The sequence below is a fragment of the Dunckerocampus dactyliophorus genome, chromosome 6 (genome assembly GCF_027744805.1).
Source record: "Dunckerocampus dactyliophorus isolate RoL2022-P2 chromosome 6, RoL_Ddac_1.1, whole genome shotgun sequence".
In the NCBI taxonomy this organism is placed as follows: domain Eukaryota; kingdom Metazoa; phylum Chordata; class Actinopteri; order Syngnathiformes; family Syngnathidae; genus Dunckerocampus; species Dunckerocampus dactyliophorus.
In genome coordinates this window covers 19,263,523-19,281,503 of record NC_072824.1, presented here as the reverse complement: position 1 = coordinate 19,281,503, position 17,981 = coordinate 19,263,523, and the positions used below count along the sequence as shown (strand labels likewise).

The window sequence follows — 17,981 nt, the reverse complement described above, 5'->3', positions numbered from 1 at the left end:
CAAGCATTTGTGCCGCTTGGGCACCTTGTTTCCTCCTGGCTGCACCGGTGAATGACGTTGCCACACACGCTGCATAGCTTGTGGTGACATCATTCGCACCCACTGGAATTCATAAAGGAATTGTTTGCAAAAGTGGCAAATTACTCCAAGGAATTGAAAAACAGGATTTTCGATTCACATCCCCAGTCATAACTACCTTCAAGATGGTCAAATCATTTCCATATTTTTTAGCTGGTTAGGTCACTGCCCAGTCCGTGACCATGTGTATGCATTGACTCTGATGGTGCCACCCACTGGCTATATAGTATGCGTATGAAACTTCTGCTTGAGATGCCCAGCTTTCCTTCCAACTCGAGATACTTGTGTCAAGTCTTGCGTCTCGCCCGCATCCTGCCCGCCGACTCATGATAACCCCTGAGTTGTGTGGGGGCGTGAGGGCCCGTTTATCCCAGTCAAGTTTACTTTTGCGATTTGTAGGGCTGTCACAAGATCTCTTGAGATTAAAGCGTGACAAGATTTCCAATTTAGAATAAAAATGTCTCATAGGCACTAGGCCTTGGATGATAATTAATTAATTTATTAATCACAAAATAAATGAAAATAAACCTGATAAATTTGCCGGTGGGTGGAAGCTGATCCAGTAGCATATACACAAAGTGAAGAGTGTAACGTAGAAATTAAATTAGTGGATTACAATATATTGTCATATATATTTTTATATGTTTTCACTGTACTTTTCTTAAAAGTAATGTTAAAATCTCGTCTAGTCTTGTTTTCATACACCCAATCTCGTGTATTGTCTCGTGACACCTCTAGCGATTTGTGCAGTCGCTGTAGTGTCGCTGTAGACATGTTGGCCTACTGTAATACAACATTTTATTTTTGAAGCTAAATAAGGTAACCAAAATATTAGTAATAGCTCTCAGTATGATGCACTGCAGTTATTCACCTGTGCAAATCACAAAAATACACGATAATGAAATAGAATACGCAGGTCTGGATTTCACTGCATTTTGAAGGTAAAAGCTGTTGTAGAAGCTCACAGATCTTCCGACATGACAGTGACGTGCGCTTTTGGAGTGTTTTGCTATTAAGCATTCATTTGAGTGTTCAATTGCATGTTTGGGCATGTTGATGAATGAATGATTGAATGAATAAATGAATGAATGAATGGACGACACCCGATGTAATTACTGATCGACCCAGTGGAGGGGTGAAAGTAAAGAAAAAAAACCCTAAACGCTCGCACCCCTCGACTCCTCCAAGCCTTGTGATGTCACACGGCCATTAAGGCTTCTTATTGGCCCCGCGAGCAGATGGGGGAGTCCTAATGAGCTGGCTCAAGGAGGCGGGGGGAAGCGATCTTGACATCTCCGGCTGAACCACAACACGTCGCTGCCGGCTTTCCACACGCTCATCCGTGGCCGCGGGAGACAACGCATCCACTCCTGACCTTCTTTTACGATCATTCCCTCCTTTGCTGACTGCATGTTCAGCCACACACTGCCCCCTCCTGCGCATCCTCACTTCGGCCCCGCCGCATGCAGCCCGGGCGAGCATGGACAGTCGCGTCCTCGAGCATCATCCTCACGCCCACTTCGGAGGCACCTTGGGCGGGCTGGTGGGTTTTCCGTACCCGCTCGGTCCTCACCACCACCAGCAGCACCAGCATCACCAGCAACATCACCACCATCACTCCCAGCAGCAGGTCTACGAGCTCGCCAGCGCGCACCAGCTTCAATCTGCGGCCGCCGTCCCCTTCTCCATAGACGGATTACTTAACGGCTCCTGCTCGGCCTCTGTGGTCAGTTCCAGCGGGCTCTTGTCGCCCGACGGACAGTACAAACTCTCCGGTAAGGTCTCCATCTCCATCCACCGTGGATGTGCAATTGTATAAAAATTACCTATTTTTATTCGCAATTTTATGATTGATAAGCTTTAAATGCAATGAATCTATGACAACTGACTGCTTTAAAAGAATATGTATACTGTATGTATAGTATTTTAATACTAGAATATTTGCTTGATTTTACCGAAATTTATCACGTGCCCCTTCCTTTGTATGCTTTAATGAAAAGGTGCCAAACTGCTATTGGTTGCCCAATAACACAATAGCAAATCCCATCCAACTGATTCTGGAACGAAAACTTATGAGCTTTTGTGATTAAAAGTCCAAAAATATCTAATTAACCTGCAGCATAGTGCAGTAATTGATCAACTAATTGGCGAAGCTGTCAGTCAATTATATTATAGGTTTCCTTGACATCAATGATGATGAAACAATTCTCTACAGATTCCGGGGACCCAGACAAAGAAAGTCCTGGTTGTAAACGGAGAAGAACCAGGACCAACTTCACAGGCTGGCAGCTGGAGGAGCTGGAGAAGGCCTTCAACGAGAGCCACTACCCTGATGTGTTCATGCGGGAGGCACTGGCCCTCAGGCTCGACCTGGTGGAGTCCAGGGTTCAGGTAATTAGCCATTATTTATTTGGATTTTTTTAACATTTATTTTTGTTTTAAATTCAATCCCGACACCACACCACCAAAAGATGCCAGGAAATGTGTCCACTGAAGGCCACCCCATACATACTGGGAAGGGGGTGGGTGCATGCTATTTGTCAATTACCAAAGCTTCAATAAAAAAGGGTCGCCTGTGAATTATGCATGGCCACAACCTATTGATTTAGGGGTTAATAAAAACTAGGCTATTTGCTGAGCCTACTGGATTGAAAATAATATTTAGCCAGCTTCTTAAGTAGATACACTTATTTGATAAAATAATGTATTTTGTATCAAACGAGGAAGTATCGCGACTCTATCATACAGACATACTCAAATTGTAAGTAGTTTTTATTTTAATAAATACATTGATATTTATTATATTTTCTAATTGAATTATTTTATGATGACTATCATTCGTTGTAGCTTGTATATATATGTATTTAAATGTCTACGTGTGTGCATATGCTGCTGTGACACCTGAATTATGAAAAGATTAAATCCTAGTATGGTAAAAAATATAAAGTTACTACTACTACTACTACTACTACTACTAGTAATAACAATAATAAAACAATAATTACAATACATTACTGTTAATAATTATAGCAATAGGAATACATACCAACAACATTAATAAATGATTATCTTGTGAAATAATATACTACTAACCACACTGTAAATTATTACTAGTACCTATATGGGTGATAGTTTCAGTTTGTATGATTTAAAATAGCAGTAGGCTACTATTAATCATTTCAGTAAATAAGAAGCACGTTTAGTCTTCTGGATTTGTACAAAAAAAGTGTTCTACTGCTTTTTCTAGCTAACATGCACAACCCGCGGTTGCTTTTATGTATTTTGCGGATTTTTGCACCTAAATCTGAGCTTATTCAGTCCTCAAGCCGCTTAACACGCTCCTTTATCGCAGGTTTGCGACATCAACAATCCACATTGTCGCACCGTGTCAGCACCTCGTCCTCATTATGCGCCTCTCACTCGCCCAACCTTATCAGCGGCCAACACGCGGCCCTGAGTGAGCCTAGAGGCCGGCCAGGGAGAGTCTCCCAGGCGGGTGTGAGAGGGACGTGAGACCGGCGAATTAGAGCGGAGGGTTCGGGAGTGGGGTGGGGGGTGGGAGGATAGTGCTGAGACGCTGCCAATTAGTTAGGGTGCAATTAGATGTAATTGGTGGCGTTAGCCATTAAGCAAAGTCATTGGTGATTAACGCAAAAGCCTCTACTAAAATCTCCTAACCTGCTGCAAGTATGCAGCCATGCACACAGACATATTGTCGCTATGATCACACATTAGCAGGAGCATGACCAAATAAGTTAAAAGCAACATGCTGAAAGGTACAATTCAGTTAATGATGGAGATGTTTTATGAGTAATCACAAGTATTGGCGACAGCAGTAAGGTACATTTGTCACCTTGTTAAAATAATTGCCCAAGTTATTTTTTGACAAGTTGTATATGGCCTATGTCAAGACTGTGACTAAGGCATATGTGACTCAGTTTTTGGTGTTTTCTAAAGAACTTTAAAAAATGACTTTGGCAATTTCTTTAACAAGGTGGCAATTTATAAAATAATTTCATCTGTTCAACAGAAGCAACAGAAGAAGTCTATTTTATGGGCATACTATTATAAATGTGTGCATCATATAGTATGCATGGTTTGTCCATTTGTTTTGCACATTTGAGATAATGTTTATGGAGATGTTAATGATAGATGTGATGCCCTTTACTTGGTGAGTTAGCTTATAGAAAATAGATAAACGGATGGATGTGTTGGACTTAATCTCGTATAATCTATTTTGTGACGTAATTAATCTTTTTTCCTCCCAGTTTCCATTTTTCTTAAAATATTTAGTTAAACAATAATACAAAACTTGAATGAAAGCGGAGGATTGTAGAAAAGACACATTAACTGTTTCTATAGATGCATACAGTACATTGTGAGATGCTGTTACCATTTTTTTGTGTGTTTAAATGTTAATACATTTTTCTTTTACCCTTTTTTGTTGTGTTCAGCCTCTTTTTTGCCACTGTACTGATTTATTGTGTGAGTACACTTAAATATAATGTAATTTAACATTAGTTGAACATAGTAAATGTCATATGGTTGTCACTATGGTTTACAGTTGTTGTGTTTACTTTAATGCTGTGATTATTGTGAATTAATTTTACCTACTGTTAGTTAGTGAAGTCACTTGTAGTGTTACAGAAGGCACTAGCATGTGTTTTGTTTTCCTAACAAGTAAATCTGTCTTGTGTGCACAGGTTTGGTTCCAGAACCGACGTGCTAAGTGGAGGAAGAAGGAGAACACAAAGAAAGGGCCCGGCCGGCCTGCGCACAACTCCCATCCAACCACATGCAGCGGTGAGCCCATGGACCCAGAGGAGATTGCGCGGCGCGAACAAGAGCGCGCGGAGAAGAAGAAACGCAAGCAGGAGCGGAAGCTGCTCAAGTCACAGAACAAACTTCTTCAAGGCGACAGCTTCCACACGCCCGGCGGTTCAGAAAGCGACAGTGGTGTGTCGCAATTCACCGACAGCGAGCAACAGCCAACTTCGGGCCTGAACGGGAATATTCACGTGGACCTTCCCCCAACAACGAGAGGCGCCGAAGGACAACACCAAACCGAATCCAGCTGTGACCAAACAAGACACAACTTCAACCACCAAAACCAAAGAAGAGAAGCAGAGCAGGTTTCTCCGGGAAGCACGCACAGCTCTGGTAGTCCTGCGGGTCCGAGGTCCGAGGCCCTGCAGAAGCGGAACCCTTTCAGCGTGGAGAGCCTTCTCTCAGACTCTACGCCTCGACGGAAACCACAGCTGGACTTCTCTCTGCCTACTCAGAGGACACTGGTGGGTAAAGGTCACTTTTTGCTTTACCCCATTACCCATCAGCCCCTTGGCTTTCTTGTGCCACAGACGGCCTTGAAGGCAGCACCATGTCAGGAGGGCATCAACAGGCTCCACCTAGGACAAAGCCTTGAACAGACTCCCACTGACCTTTCTTGCAGTCTCACTAAGCCTACAACCACGGATCATAAAACACCCAACCACCACGGTCCTGATAGCAATAGAGGCGACTCAGAGGAGCATGCTGGCGACTGTGGTACGCTTCCCGACTCTCTGACGTCCTTGCAGTGCAGCAATTCAGACGAGACGCAAGCAGAGGCCAAGCTGACCAAAGACTGCCAAGCTGAGGAGCAGAGCGTGAAAGAGGAACGGAGTGCAAACGAGGAGCGAGGTGCAAAAGAGGAGCCGGCATCTCCGGACCTCTCAGAGTGTCTTAGCATAAACACAGACTGTAGAGATGCACCCGAAACAGATGGCGAGGATGTGGATATGGACTAATGCATGCTTGCTCAGAAACAGTCAGAAATCGGGGCACAGTTGGAGTCCATTTTGCTCCTTCAAGGTACCGTCTACACTAATGTACCTCATAGAGCTGATCGGTAGACTCAATGGTACCTCGTCCACGGCCGCTAAAGGTACAGGAATGTTCCCAAGCTGTCAAAGGCTCAATGGATACAAAAACCTTTAAGGTTTGACAAGTCATCATACTCCTTAAGGTACCTTTCGTTCTGAGAGTGGACTGTTCAAACATTCCCAAAGCTCTGCACACAGTAGATGCTTGCAAACATATCAGGAATAGACGCGTTTCCACCAAGCGGCACAGTTCAGTTCGCTTAGGTACAGTTTGGAACGGTAAACCCTCATTTGGTGCACTAAACAAACAGCATACAGGCATTATAGCAGTGCAACAAAAGCCTCTACTGCACAGAAATTCAGCAGAATATCTGCATCACAGCTGTAACGGAAGAACTGTCAGTAACTTACTTTTCATGTAGAACCCAGCGAAGACGAGGAATATTTCTGCAATTGTGTGTGACTCAGTCAATTTAACACAGATCTGGCAATAATCTTTCACACAGAACCTAGCAAAGGTGGATTATTGACACAGTTGCATGCGACAAAAGTTTCCTTTCATACAAAACACAGTGAAGGCAGAATATTGCTGCAACTGTGTATGACTCAGACAGTTTCACACAGCTGTCCCACCATTTTGGCATTTACACGACTAACGCAGGCGTAGTACCAGCTCTGTCACAGCTCTGATGCTATCTTCGAAGGTGGAATATTGGAGGGGTGTGATATTCTACAGAACATACATCATACAGTACATCTGTATGTCTTGAACAAGCTGTGTGAAAGGGGCTAAAGTCATTAATTCATTCATTCATTGCTTGTCGCCCAATTAATGAACTGCAGTGTGCCCCCTGCCACCCTTTAGGCCATTTGGTAGCACAAAAGAAAAATGACAAAAATCCCTATTTCGGCATTCTACACAACTTTCAACAATGGTGGGAAAAAATGTGTACCATCCCATTGAGAACTGAACTGCACAACTTGGTGGAAAAGGGGCTTTAATTCCCACCTACTTTTTTAAATCACCTGTCCAAAATGCTGAGGTTAATCCTCCTCCTCCTCATCACCCTCATCATCAGATGCAGGTTTCCCCTCTCTTTTTGGTTGAGCAAAACCTGTAAAAGAAAACATCTTTACTTGCAACCGAAATCCTCAGATATTGTACAAAGGAGAAAATGATATTTATATGTAAACGTTTTGATAAATAAAAGCTATTGTTTAAAAAGTGAGCGCTGTCTTTGCAGGCATGGAGCAAGAAGGGAAGGGAAAGGGGGGCGGCGACTTAGAACAGATAAATCCTCCATCTTTGCAGTGCGCAGCTCACCACCGTCTGGCTGTTTGTATTTATTGCTTTAACAAATTTATTCATTTGAAAAAGGCCGGCCCGGAATGAGGTTAGTGGCCACCGGCTATAGGACCCTGCACCTCCTGCAGAGTTTTGATATGAAAGTAATTATTTTCCCACTGGCTGCTGCAGGGTCTCCAGGCAGCCCCCGTCCCTCTCCCCCACCCACCCCTTCTCAGCCCAAAGGGTTATTAGACATTAGTGATTTCTAGTGATATGGAATCACATAAACTTCCTACAATAATAGAATTAGCATGAAAGGCAGGGGTGTCAAATTGAAATGGGGGAATAATAGCCAGCTGCACGGTGCTTGTGCACGCGCTTCGCAGCCTGCATGCGTGTGTACGCATAGACTATTGAGCGTATGAAGGGGGGTTTGGGTGGGACAGGGGGTGGGTGATTCGTGGGGCGGAATTTTCATGAGCTGGTGGCTTGTCAGGCGGCCCTTGTAGCAGGCTATATTAAGATAGATGTTCGATGATATCCCTCATTGTTCTGTCGCTTATATTGATGTCGCTGCCTTATCGCCCTATTGATCATGTGTCGCACATAATAGGACAGGCGTACGGCCTGCTTGCCTGCCTGCCTGCCTTTTTGCACTCCTCCCCTTCACAAAAGGTGCCGGGGCCCCTCGTCATTTGTTTTTATTGTGGGGGGGGGGGCCCTCCGGGAGTGAGCCAGATAAAGATTCGGGCAAGGAAAAAATGGAGAGAAGGCGAGTGAGGACTCACATTAATCATTTTTTTGGGCTAGGGGGGCTCAAACCAAGAAAGATGTTTAGGGATCAGATTTTTGGGGGCATTATGAGGCAGTATTTCTTGCTGCTAAAGAAAATTATAATACAACACTAAAACATAGCTCCTAAATGTAACAAGGTGTGAAGAAAAAAGAAATAAATTAAATGGTAATGCCAAAAAAAGGCACAGAAGCAAAATACTCTTCCCTTAATTTTCTACAGTGGAAATTTTGTATTTCAGTGAGCGACACAACATAATAACTTGCAATATTAGTACTCAATGAATTTGATAAAAAAATTATAATGAAATATGTCGCTTACAAATACCTCAATATAATGGGACACTTATGGTCAATGGTGGGGTTTAAAGCTAATTTAGAGTGAAAAGTGGAATTGTTGTTGGTTTATGATAATATAGGGCAAAAAAAGGGATAGAAATATCAATTCTGTAGATTAAAAATACATCTGGACAAGAAGCTAACTGCTTGTGCTTTAACTAGCTAGCAAACTGACACTATACAGTATTCATCTCTAGCTTACAAGCCTTGTGACAGACATTTGACGGACATTTCTAATAATTATACATGGCATACATGGTGTTTTAAACCCGTTTGTGTCCAAACAAATTACACCAGATGCTAAGAAGTAGCTACTAGCAAAGAGGCAACAGCTACAATGCATTCTGGGACTTGTAGTGTGAACAATGATCTATGGTGGCCAGCTAATTTTGACATACACATCTTTTTGCCCCCAAATTCATTCTACATCATCTTCTGAGATTCACATTTTTCTTGGATTGCTGGGAAATATTCATTAAATGCTTTATTGTTGCTGCTGTATGCCATATTTTGTATGTTAGAGGTGCTTAAGCATCCTTGAAAATAATCTAAAAATACTCATGGATACCAGAGGGAATGCTTAGAAAAGAGTATGTTTAGATTAGGCGCTTATAAACGCCACCCAGTCCTCTGGAAAGTGAAATCCCAATTATTAAAACCATTAATTCTGGTCGGCGTGTGCACAGAGGAGCCGGGTTGACAGGCCGCCTAAATATCCCTGATCCCTCCCGGTCACCGCGCCTTTATTTGCAAATAAATTGACGCAGGATCCGAGGGACGGAGGCTTTACTCCGCAGAGCCAAGCTAAAATGAATTTCCGCGCCCGAGTCCCTTTAATAATATTTACATAATTTTTGCCCAGTGAGTGTGCTGTTTGCGCTGCAGGAAGCAGGCGGCTTATAGGAAAATAATTAGACAACAGGATGAGGAGGGAGCAAGAGGAGGAGGAGGATGCGTTAAGACGCGAGCTAAACACTAAATTCCCAGACAGCCAAAATCAATGAAAGTAATAACCCTATTATTTAATTCATAAGGACATTATTTTCCCATAAGGCCTCGGGAAACGTCCCCTTCGACCGAAACAATCACATTAAATCGTTAATTCTTTTTTTTGAGAGGGAAAAAATGCTTTACACTGTTTAATCGGTTAGTTTAAGAGGCCGATTAATTAGAAAATGTAAGTCCAAACTTCCCCTATATAGCAAAGACCTATACATCGAGTGTTACTACAATATCTTCCTTCAATTAAGCACATGTAATTAAAAACATACATATCTAATTTGCCACATTCCTAAATGTGTTTTACAACAAAAAGGCAACATATTTGTTGCTCAGTTTTGATTGACGCTGTCATTTAACAATATACAGTGGTATCTTGGTTATCGTTAGTTAGTTGCTCCAAAAGGTCCAACAAAAAACAAATCATGCAAAAACCCAAGCAATTGTTCCTATAAGAATGAGTTCATATCCAATGACTCCATTCAAAACACCCTCACCTTCTTTATCTAACTGCTGACACTGCAACTTTCTTTGGCCCCATGGGAGGTTATTTAGCAGTCGCACTGAATAAAAAAAGCCAGCAACTCAGTTCCACTGAATGGTACTGTACAGGGCAAATGGACTATTTTGTTACGCGCGATGTTGTCGATCACCAAGATGGTGTACAAAAGTTACAAGTTTTGGCAAAACATTTAGTTGAAAATCGGATTATACAACAACTGAGATGTTCAAAAACCGAGGTTTGACAGTATGGTGTACAATTACAAAGTGTTTCTCATGTGTTGGTAACATGAGAAACAGCTCTCAGTAGGATATAGCACAGTTATACGCCACAAAGATTTCTTTGTAGCGGTGGAATTTTATACTGGATCTCAAACTGCAGGTGTATCTAATGAAGTGGCTGGCAAGTGCATAACTATTAGGGAGCTAAAACAAGAAAATTAATACCAAAATTGGGCAATAAGGTGGGCTTTAATAGCAAATAATTTGGACTGTTTCATAATTTCAATGCTTTATTATACTTTGTTCACCATTTCTCGCTATAGGGGGACGGAGTATGCAACAGACACCGACCTCTAACTTTTAGCATCCACTCTATTGGTTCACTTTTCAGCGAAAGTTAAAGACTGAACGAGAGAGAGAGTGCGAGAGAGAGAGTGTGACAACACAAACATCCCTCATGCATCACATTTTATGAATTCAATTTCATCCTGGGAGAAATTTTCAATTTGAACGCACAATCATTACAGCGTTGAAGGTGGGCGGGTGGGAATGGAGGTAGAGGGGGTGCGTAGTGTGTATGGGCGTAAATTGTTTTTGCTCTATTATGCATTCGGACGCCATCATTTTTCTTTCTAATTACCGAGGTGTCAGCGCGGTCTGTCACCCGGGCGCTGATTTTCAATTTAACTGATCATCATACATTCATTTTCCCATTTGATAAATCTTCTATCTAGACGCGCTTCGCCATGCCCGGAATATTAAGCGGCGCCCGGGCGGTGGTAATAGGGGGATGTGTATGCGGCAATGAGCACAGATCAGCCAGCTAATTTAGCACTTTCCTCCATGCAGTCCCCCCATCCCAACCCATCCAAATCTCAAGAGGAGGTGAGAGAAAAAGCAGAAAAGGGAGAGAGTCCAGTGACAACCAAGAAACAGAATATCGTTTGGACCTCCCATGTAGGCGGTTAGACCAGTAATGCAGTTGTTGCTTTGCCTATTTAATAAAGACACATTTGCACCTTAAGGATCATGGCTCTTTATCGAGACTCTCCACTGCTAGAAGTGTCAATTATGGCCAGTGATCGAGCCTGGTTACACTTCTGTTAGAAAGCAGCAACACACTAAGACTCAAAACAGCTATACATCTGTTCATCTGAACATTAATCGCACAGTACTCTTTTTGGGCCACTGCAGCAAAGTGGAGACTGTGGCACAGCAACAGGGTACACTATTATATAATAAAGGCTCGGCTCCACTTGCCTCGGTTTGGGGTGGTCTGTTTTCCACTTGAAAACAGAAACAGTACAGAAAGAAAGTGGAAAAAACATGCCACACTGAATGCAAACTATTATGTTCTAATTGCAGCATTTTCTGAGAATAATTAGCCTCCGTTACAGTGCACAGTACGCACCTCTGCCCGCTGCAGCAAAGTGGAGACTGTGGCACAGGAGCAGAGTAAGCTACTGTTAGCTTGTGTGTTTTTTCTTGCCATTTGTGGACGTTGCATGTTACAATGATTATGGCGATGTCATTCATGTAGAAATAGTACTTAGTTTTATCATCTGAAAAGCATCACTGGCGAGTAGAGCTTCAAAGTACTTAATGAAAGTCCTTTGTTTTTTTTCATTTCATGTGTGTTCATGTGTTTCCACTGCACAGCACCGGTTCAGACACACATACAGCAACAGAGGAAAACAAGGGCCTACAGTGTTTTCGTCAGCCATAGTTAGGAGACACATTTAATCCAAGAGGAGAGTGAGGGGTGCTGCAGCAAATAATGTTACCATGCAACATTTCATCAAATTGGGCTGTTTTCCAGGAACATTAACCACTATTGCAATGCACAGTACTCACCTCGAACTGCTACAGCAAAGTGGAGACTATGGCACAGGGACAGGCTAAGCTAACATTAGCAAATGTGTTTATTTAGCTGTGTATCCTCAAATGCTTCAGTGCATGCTTGACCAATCAGCTATCAGCAGTGGTAGCCCATCACCCTATAACGCCCTGCTTTCTGGTCTTCCTAAGAGTATTTCATCTCTACATTTACTCCAAAACTCAACTGAACGTGTCCTGACAAAGATCTGCAGGTTGGCCCACATTACACTGGTTTTAGAACCGCTGCATTGGCTACCAGGATCAAAATGTAAGCTTATTTTTCTAGTTTATAAATGTCTTGATGATCTTGGGCCTTCGTATCTTCCAGATCTGTGTTTACCTTATGAACCCTTGTGGACTCTGAGATCCTCCGGCATTGGTCTCCTAAGGATCCCTAAAGTCAGGACACCTATGGGGTGGCATATTTTCAGTATGATGGCCCCCGTCTATGGAACTGCTTGCCAGAGGACCTCGGGGCTGCAGAGAATGTTCATGTTTTTACAGCAGGCTCAAGGGCCACCTTTTTAATTTGGATCTTATTTAATAATGTATTAGTTATTTTTATTGTTATTTTTCACATTCTCTTATTGTATTTGTATTCTAATTTATTCAGTTTTCTATTTTATCTTCATGCTATTTTTTATAATTTGTACTTTAATATAATTTGTACTCTTGTAGTCTTCATTTTTAATAATATTATTACTTTTTTTATGCAAGGGTTATATTGGCCGTGGTTGTGGGCGCTGCTGTCCGAGGTATAGGTCTGTTGGGTGGTGTGTCTGCTCACAGCTGTGTGCCCTGTGTCACTGCCCTGGGGGTTGTGTTCTGTGCTATTGTGACGGCTCAGCCATACATTTATTGTGTGTGTGTGTGTGTGTGTGTGTGTGTGTGTGTGTGTGTGTGTGTGGGGTGATGGGGTGTATGGCAGGAGGGAGGTTATTCGGTCATTGTTTTCAACACTGTAAAGCACTTTGTGTTGCATTTTAAAGGTATGAAAAGCGCTTTACAAATAAAGTTTGATTGATTGATTGACTGATCACAAGTATATAAGTAGTACCTGGCTTTCTCAATGGAAAAACATCAGCAGCAAGTACTAGAGCCGAGTAGAGTAGGTACTGTGTCGTGGAAAAGGGGCATATGTTCAAATTCAGATGTGCTGAAATCTGTTTTTTAACCACAAAAATGCTAGATGTTAATTTTATTATTTAATGCAATTACAAAGCAAGGTTTTCAAGCAACCTCCCATTTTCCAGTGCTTATATTTTTCTGCAAATACGGGCACAACATAACATAATGCACTTACTCTAACATTTACACCTCATACATGCAAGAAAGCTAATGTAAACAAAAAGTAATGTTTAAGTGTACCCCTTTTTCCTACTTTAAAAGCAAACCTTCAGTCTTAATACCTTACCTTATCTAAAAGCGTGTTTAAATGTCACTACAAAAGGAAGGCCCAATGTGTGTGCGTGCGTGTGTGAGTGTGCAGGCTTGTAAAATGTTTATTGTCACAAAGCAGCTTTGGGTTTGTCGTTGTCTTTGTTTCATTAGCCCGCTGGTTGTAATAAATGCCACCGAGCCAACGGGATGGATTTTAATTAAGTTGGTGAAAGATGAGTGGAGTGGCATGGGGGAAGTGTGGAGAAAGGAGGGGCGGTGGTCTAGCTGGGTGAGGGTGGGGGACAGCTTTTCAATAAATCGGTTGGCTCTGGGGTTAGTCGGTGATTTCCTCTGCAAAGTGTTTGGGCCGAGCAGGACTCAGTAATTTGCTTGATAAATCAGCAGCGTCGGGGGCATGGAGCCGGCCGCTCGACCGCTTGGTTCCAGCATGTAATTTATGTCTTTCCCGGGGGTCGTACACAAGCCAGTGACAGTGCACGATGAATTAGCCCGGAGGAGGCGGCGTGCTCCTAATGAGCAGGTATTATTTCGTGCGCACGCCTCTCTTCAAAAAAAGTGTGAAGAATGAGGCTGGCAGACCACCTTCCCAACCAGCCCCCCTCCCTCGATGCGGTCCGCTGTGCCATCCCCAAGGTGGCCCATCGATTCAGCATCAGAGACTTCAACACACAAACACACATCAATGCATTTGGGACCAGGTGTTCCACAGAGGTCCAGCACAACCTGATTGGGGTTAACAGAACCAAAGAGGCGTCAGACACATACACCCCTCCCCCACGAAGGCATCAAACACACGGCAACAGCAGCACAACAAACAAAGTGTGACAAGATAGTCAGTTTGCAGCCAGGAGAATCTGATAAAAATGTCCATTTGTGAAATAAAACATATAGAGAAACATGGAGTGATATGACCTTTGACCCCAGCCCTTTGATTGAATAATATTAAAAATCACAAGGGTTCTTGCCAAAAGGCTTTGAAGATCAGCTACAAGCTGCGACTGGTGATTGGCTGGCGATCAGTCCATGGTATACCTCGCCTTTTACCCAATGTCAGCTGGAGTAGGTTCCAGCTCACCTGTGACCCTAATGAGGATGAAAGGGAGGGAAAAGAGAAAATGTACCCATATGACACTGATTCTCAAAAATTCAGGCATCTTGGATTAGGTTTCTTTCCAAAGCATGAGAGTTCTTGCTGTGACATCCAAGAATTACAAGGTCAATCCTGTAAGGTTTTAAGATTGGTTGGCAAGTCTTGGATTGAATTTCCAATGGGTTGCACACCGCACGTTTGTGTTTTAACCTTTTTCTTTGAGATGGAAAATGTTACAAATGAGATCTGTTAATTTGGAGGGATCTCCATTACCTATCCTCTAAAAAACCCCCAACAACCTTCAACGATTAGTCGACTGTTGACAAAATCGAACAAATCAGATTAGACTATGAAAATCTTTCATTGAAGACATCCATACTTGGTAGTAAGAAATTTGAACGTTGTCTCAAGCAATCTCAGGCATCTTGGATTGGGTTCCATTCAAAATCATGAGGATTCTGGTGGCTCCAAAGCAAAGCACATACAATAAAATAATGGCGAGGTTTCAAGATTATTTGAACAATGTGACTGGCAAAACAACGCCGACAAAAACAAGCTGACTTGACTTTTGAACCCACCAACTTTTATTATTTTAGCTTGGCAATTTAACTATGAGATGCTTTAAGAGTTCTCGCTTTGACATCTAACAATAATCCCTGAGAGTTTCAGTCCATTATGCACCAAAGCAGAATAACATCAATAAAGCCCCCACAAGTGTTGCTGTGAGGTGGTGTGGAGACATCAAGTGTCTCTTGTGGTCTAGTGGCTACTGCTGCTGCTGGCTCACCTGCACTCCAAAACAATGGCTGGGCTAATTTCACGTGAAAGCCATCATGGAGCTAATTGTCAAAGGCGATGAGTGGCCTTTAAAAAGCCCTGATGGTCAACAGACCAACAACAATTAAGTGCAGACTGCACATTTACCAGTGGATTGTAAAACCTTGTAATTATATAGGCAACACTATTATTATTACCATTATTATTAGCAGGCTTAATTATATTATTGACATAACTTGTTGTGATTGTGCGTGTAAATATGCTAACATAATGCAGTAATTATTTAAAAAATCAGTAACAGTGCGCTTAATCGGAAGCGTTGACTGCTCTTCTGTTACTGTTTGCACAAGAACGAAAAGGAGGGAATCATACAAAATGTTTAGCACCAAAATGATTCTGTCAATGTCAATGAGTGGATATGCTTTACTGAAAATATTATATTTTAACTCGGGCTGTCAAAGTCAACGCGTTAGGAAAGAGTTAACGGAAATTTACGTTAACGCCACTACATTTTTTGCGTTATGCGTATGCGTTATGTCCTATTTAACTCTTGGCCCACATCGTAGTTTGAGAAAACGCAGCACTTGATGTGGACCCACAAACGGGAACAAATGAAAAGAATGGACAAAGAAAAGGGTATTTTGAATGGTAAGTTTAACTAGCCCTGGCAGATGGCTCCGCCGACAAGACCAAATGTATTTGTATCTACTGTCGCAAAGTTGTCACAAAGTACGTCGAGTCTCAAATGCCAAAGAGAGCAGAGAAGGTACTGGCACTGCGTATATTTTTTATTGTCATTTATACAGTTCTACCTTTGCATACTACCAGCGCTCAATGAGATGGCAGTAAAGGCTTGCTAGGGAATTTATTAGCGTTATTATTATTATTATTTATTAGTGTTTGTGCTTGCACTGCGGCGTTTGTCAAAGATGACAGAAACAGAAAATGACAGAAAACATAAAGTATGTGTAAAAGAGTGTTTGTGTATGTCTCTGTAAAAAGCGTGTTTGGAACGGAAGTATAAGCTATAGCCTGAAGTTGTAGTTCTGTAAACTACTGGCTGCTCTTGAGCACTCTGTTTTTTGTAAGTTGTCAATATTTTTCTTCCATTTCACTTAGCTGTTGGGTCTTTTTGCAAGCCTTTATTTGTAATGTTAGTCTCAATTATATTTTGTGAGATTATTTGCTTGAAGAGAGTGATATTTGAGTGATGCACAGTTTACATTACCAATGTCTACTTGTTGTACGTTGTGTTTGGTTTTTATACATTGAGGTCCATTTTGTGTTGAGCTGTTTAAAAAAAAACAGAATTTTTAATCAACAAAAATTTGAGTAAAGCAAACATATTATTCAGTCTCACGTTAACAGGTGTATTAAAAACTTTAAATGATCTTGCAAAAGTGCACTTATTACAGATAAAAATTCACTCTGTGATTAATTGCGATTGATTTCGAGTTAACTATGGATGACATGCGATTAAATATTTTAATCAATTGACAGCCCTGATTTGAACACAAATACAGTTTGCCAGAGTTGTATAGCTAATTTAAGAGAATAGGGCATATTATTTTACTACAAGAACAGTTGCTAGCCAAATATCTCCAACATCAAAACATCTCCAAATTAAATTTGGAAATGTATAAAAAAAATCGCCCGAACACAGAAATCTGTTTGCATTAGTGTGTAAAATGTATTTATTTGACAAGCAAGCAAGTGTGATACTGCTGGTTTAATGCATGGTTTTAATTGCATTTGTGGCATGACAAAGATGCTATATTTGGAAGTATTTACTTTTAAATATTTGTTCATGTTTTTAAGCTTGTTGAACTTGACTTGAGTGCAAATAAACTTCAAATGACGAAGAAGCTATTGATTGTCATGCAAGTCATTAGATTAAAAGAATAAATTGAGAAACTACAGGACATTTTTTTCCTTCAAAAATGTTCACACATCTAACAAGAGATATGTTGTTATTAGAAGATGATTCAAAGCTAAAAAATGGCAAGAAACTAAATACAGCATGCTAACTAGCAAAATTAGCATTCCAGCTAAATGGTGGGTTGCACTGGCATATTCTAAAAACTAAAACTATAACCTAAATACGTGATATAACATTTCTTCCACACCAGTAGTTTAAATTAACATTTTCTGTACATTTATTACTTTCTTATTACTTTTTCTTTGGAAAAATGAGACACTTGACTGACATAATTGTGCTCATCTTGAAGCTAAGTCCTGTTAGCATAAACCAACATTACAAGTACGATTTCTGACACCTTTTACTGAATTATGTGAACGTGTACATGTTGTGGTATATATTATCATTTCTGCTAATTAATTGAGTATTGTTTTCGAGTCCTTCACTGTATTGTTTATAATGTTAAAGTGTGGCCTAACTACAGAAACAAATAGGAAAAACTATTCAAATTGACTTTTAGCACTTGGAAAAGTCTGTGCATTTCCATAAAAAGGCTCAAACAGCCACAGAATTAATGGCAAGTTAAAACGATTTGGCACGTTTTCACGTGCCAAATCGTAGCCAACAGTGATTATAAACGCACCAGTAGTCCAAACTTTTTCTTACTTGTGCGCACTAATCTCCTGCTCTTCCCATTCTCTTTATATTTACTCAATAAACCTGTGCACCCTCCCGCCAAAAAATGTAACTTTGTGTGTTGAGAATTAATGGGAAAGGCCTCGACTGTTAAATCGTAAAATTTGAATTAGGAAAAGATGGCGTGTAATGCACAGCAAA

General features: G+C 41.4%; 1 protein-coding gene and 1 long non-coding RNA gene across 2 annotated transcripts in view; one reads left to right on the top strand and one right to left on the bottom strand.

The window, feature by feature from the left end:
* The first annotated feature begins 1,385 nt into the window (after positions 1-1,385).
* uncx4.1 (Unc4.1 homeobox (C. elegans)) lies at positions 1,386-7,458 on the top strand. Its single transcript, XM_054779930.1, has 3 exons — positions 1,386-1,853; positions 2,294-2,469; positions 4,782-7,458. The coding sequence occupies exons 1-3, from the start codon at positions 1,559-1,561 to the stop codon at positions 5,862-5,864; spliced, it is 1,554 nt and encodes a 517-aa protein (XP_054635905.1). The 5' UTR covers positions 1,386-1,558; the 3' UTR covers positions 5,865-7,458.
* Positions 6,663-17,981, bottom strand: part of LOC129183086 (uncharacterized) — a 56,091-nt gene continuing 44,772 nt past the window's right edge. Inside the window, exon 4 of the long non-coding RNA XR_008570744.1 lies at positions 6,663-7,054. This is a non-coding gene — a long non-coding RNA (uncharacterized LOC129183086). The remainder of the gene's footprint in view (positions 7,055-17,981) is intronic.

Bases quoted from the DNA above. Each gene is read 5' to 3' on its own strand.
- uncx4.1 (XM_054779930.1), top strand. From the start codon at position 1,559: ATGGACAGTCGCGTCCTCGAGCATCATCCTCACGCCCACTTCGGAGGC. The intron at 1,854-2,293 runs GTAAGGTCTCCA...AATTCTCTACAG, and splicing joins CGGACAGTACAAACTCTCCG to ATTCCGGGGACCCAGACAAA. The intron at 2,470-4,781 runs GTAATTAGCCAT...TTGTGTGCACAG, and splicing joins TGGTGGAGTCCAGGGTTCAG to GTTTGGTTCCAGAACCGACG.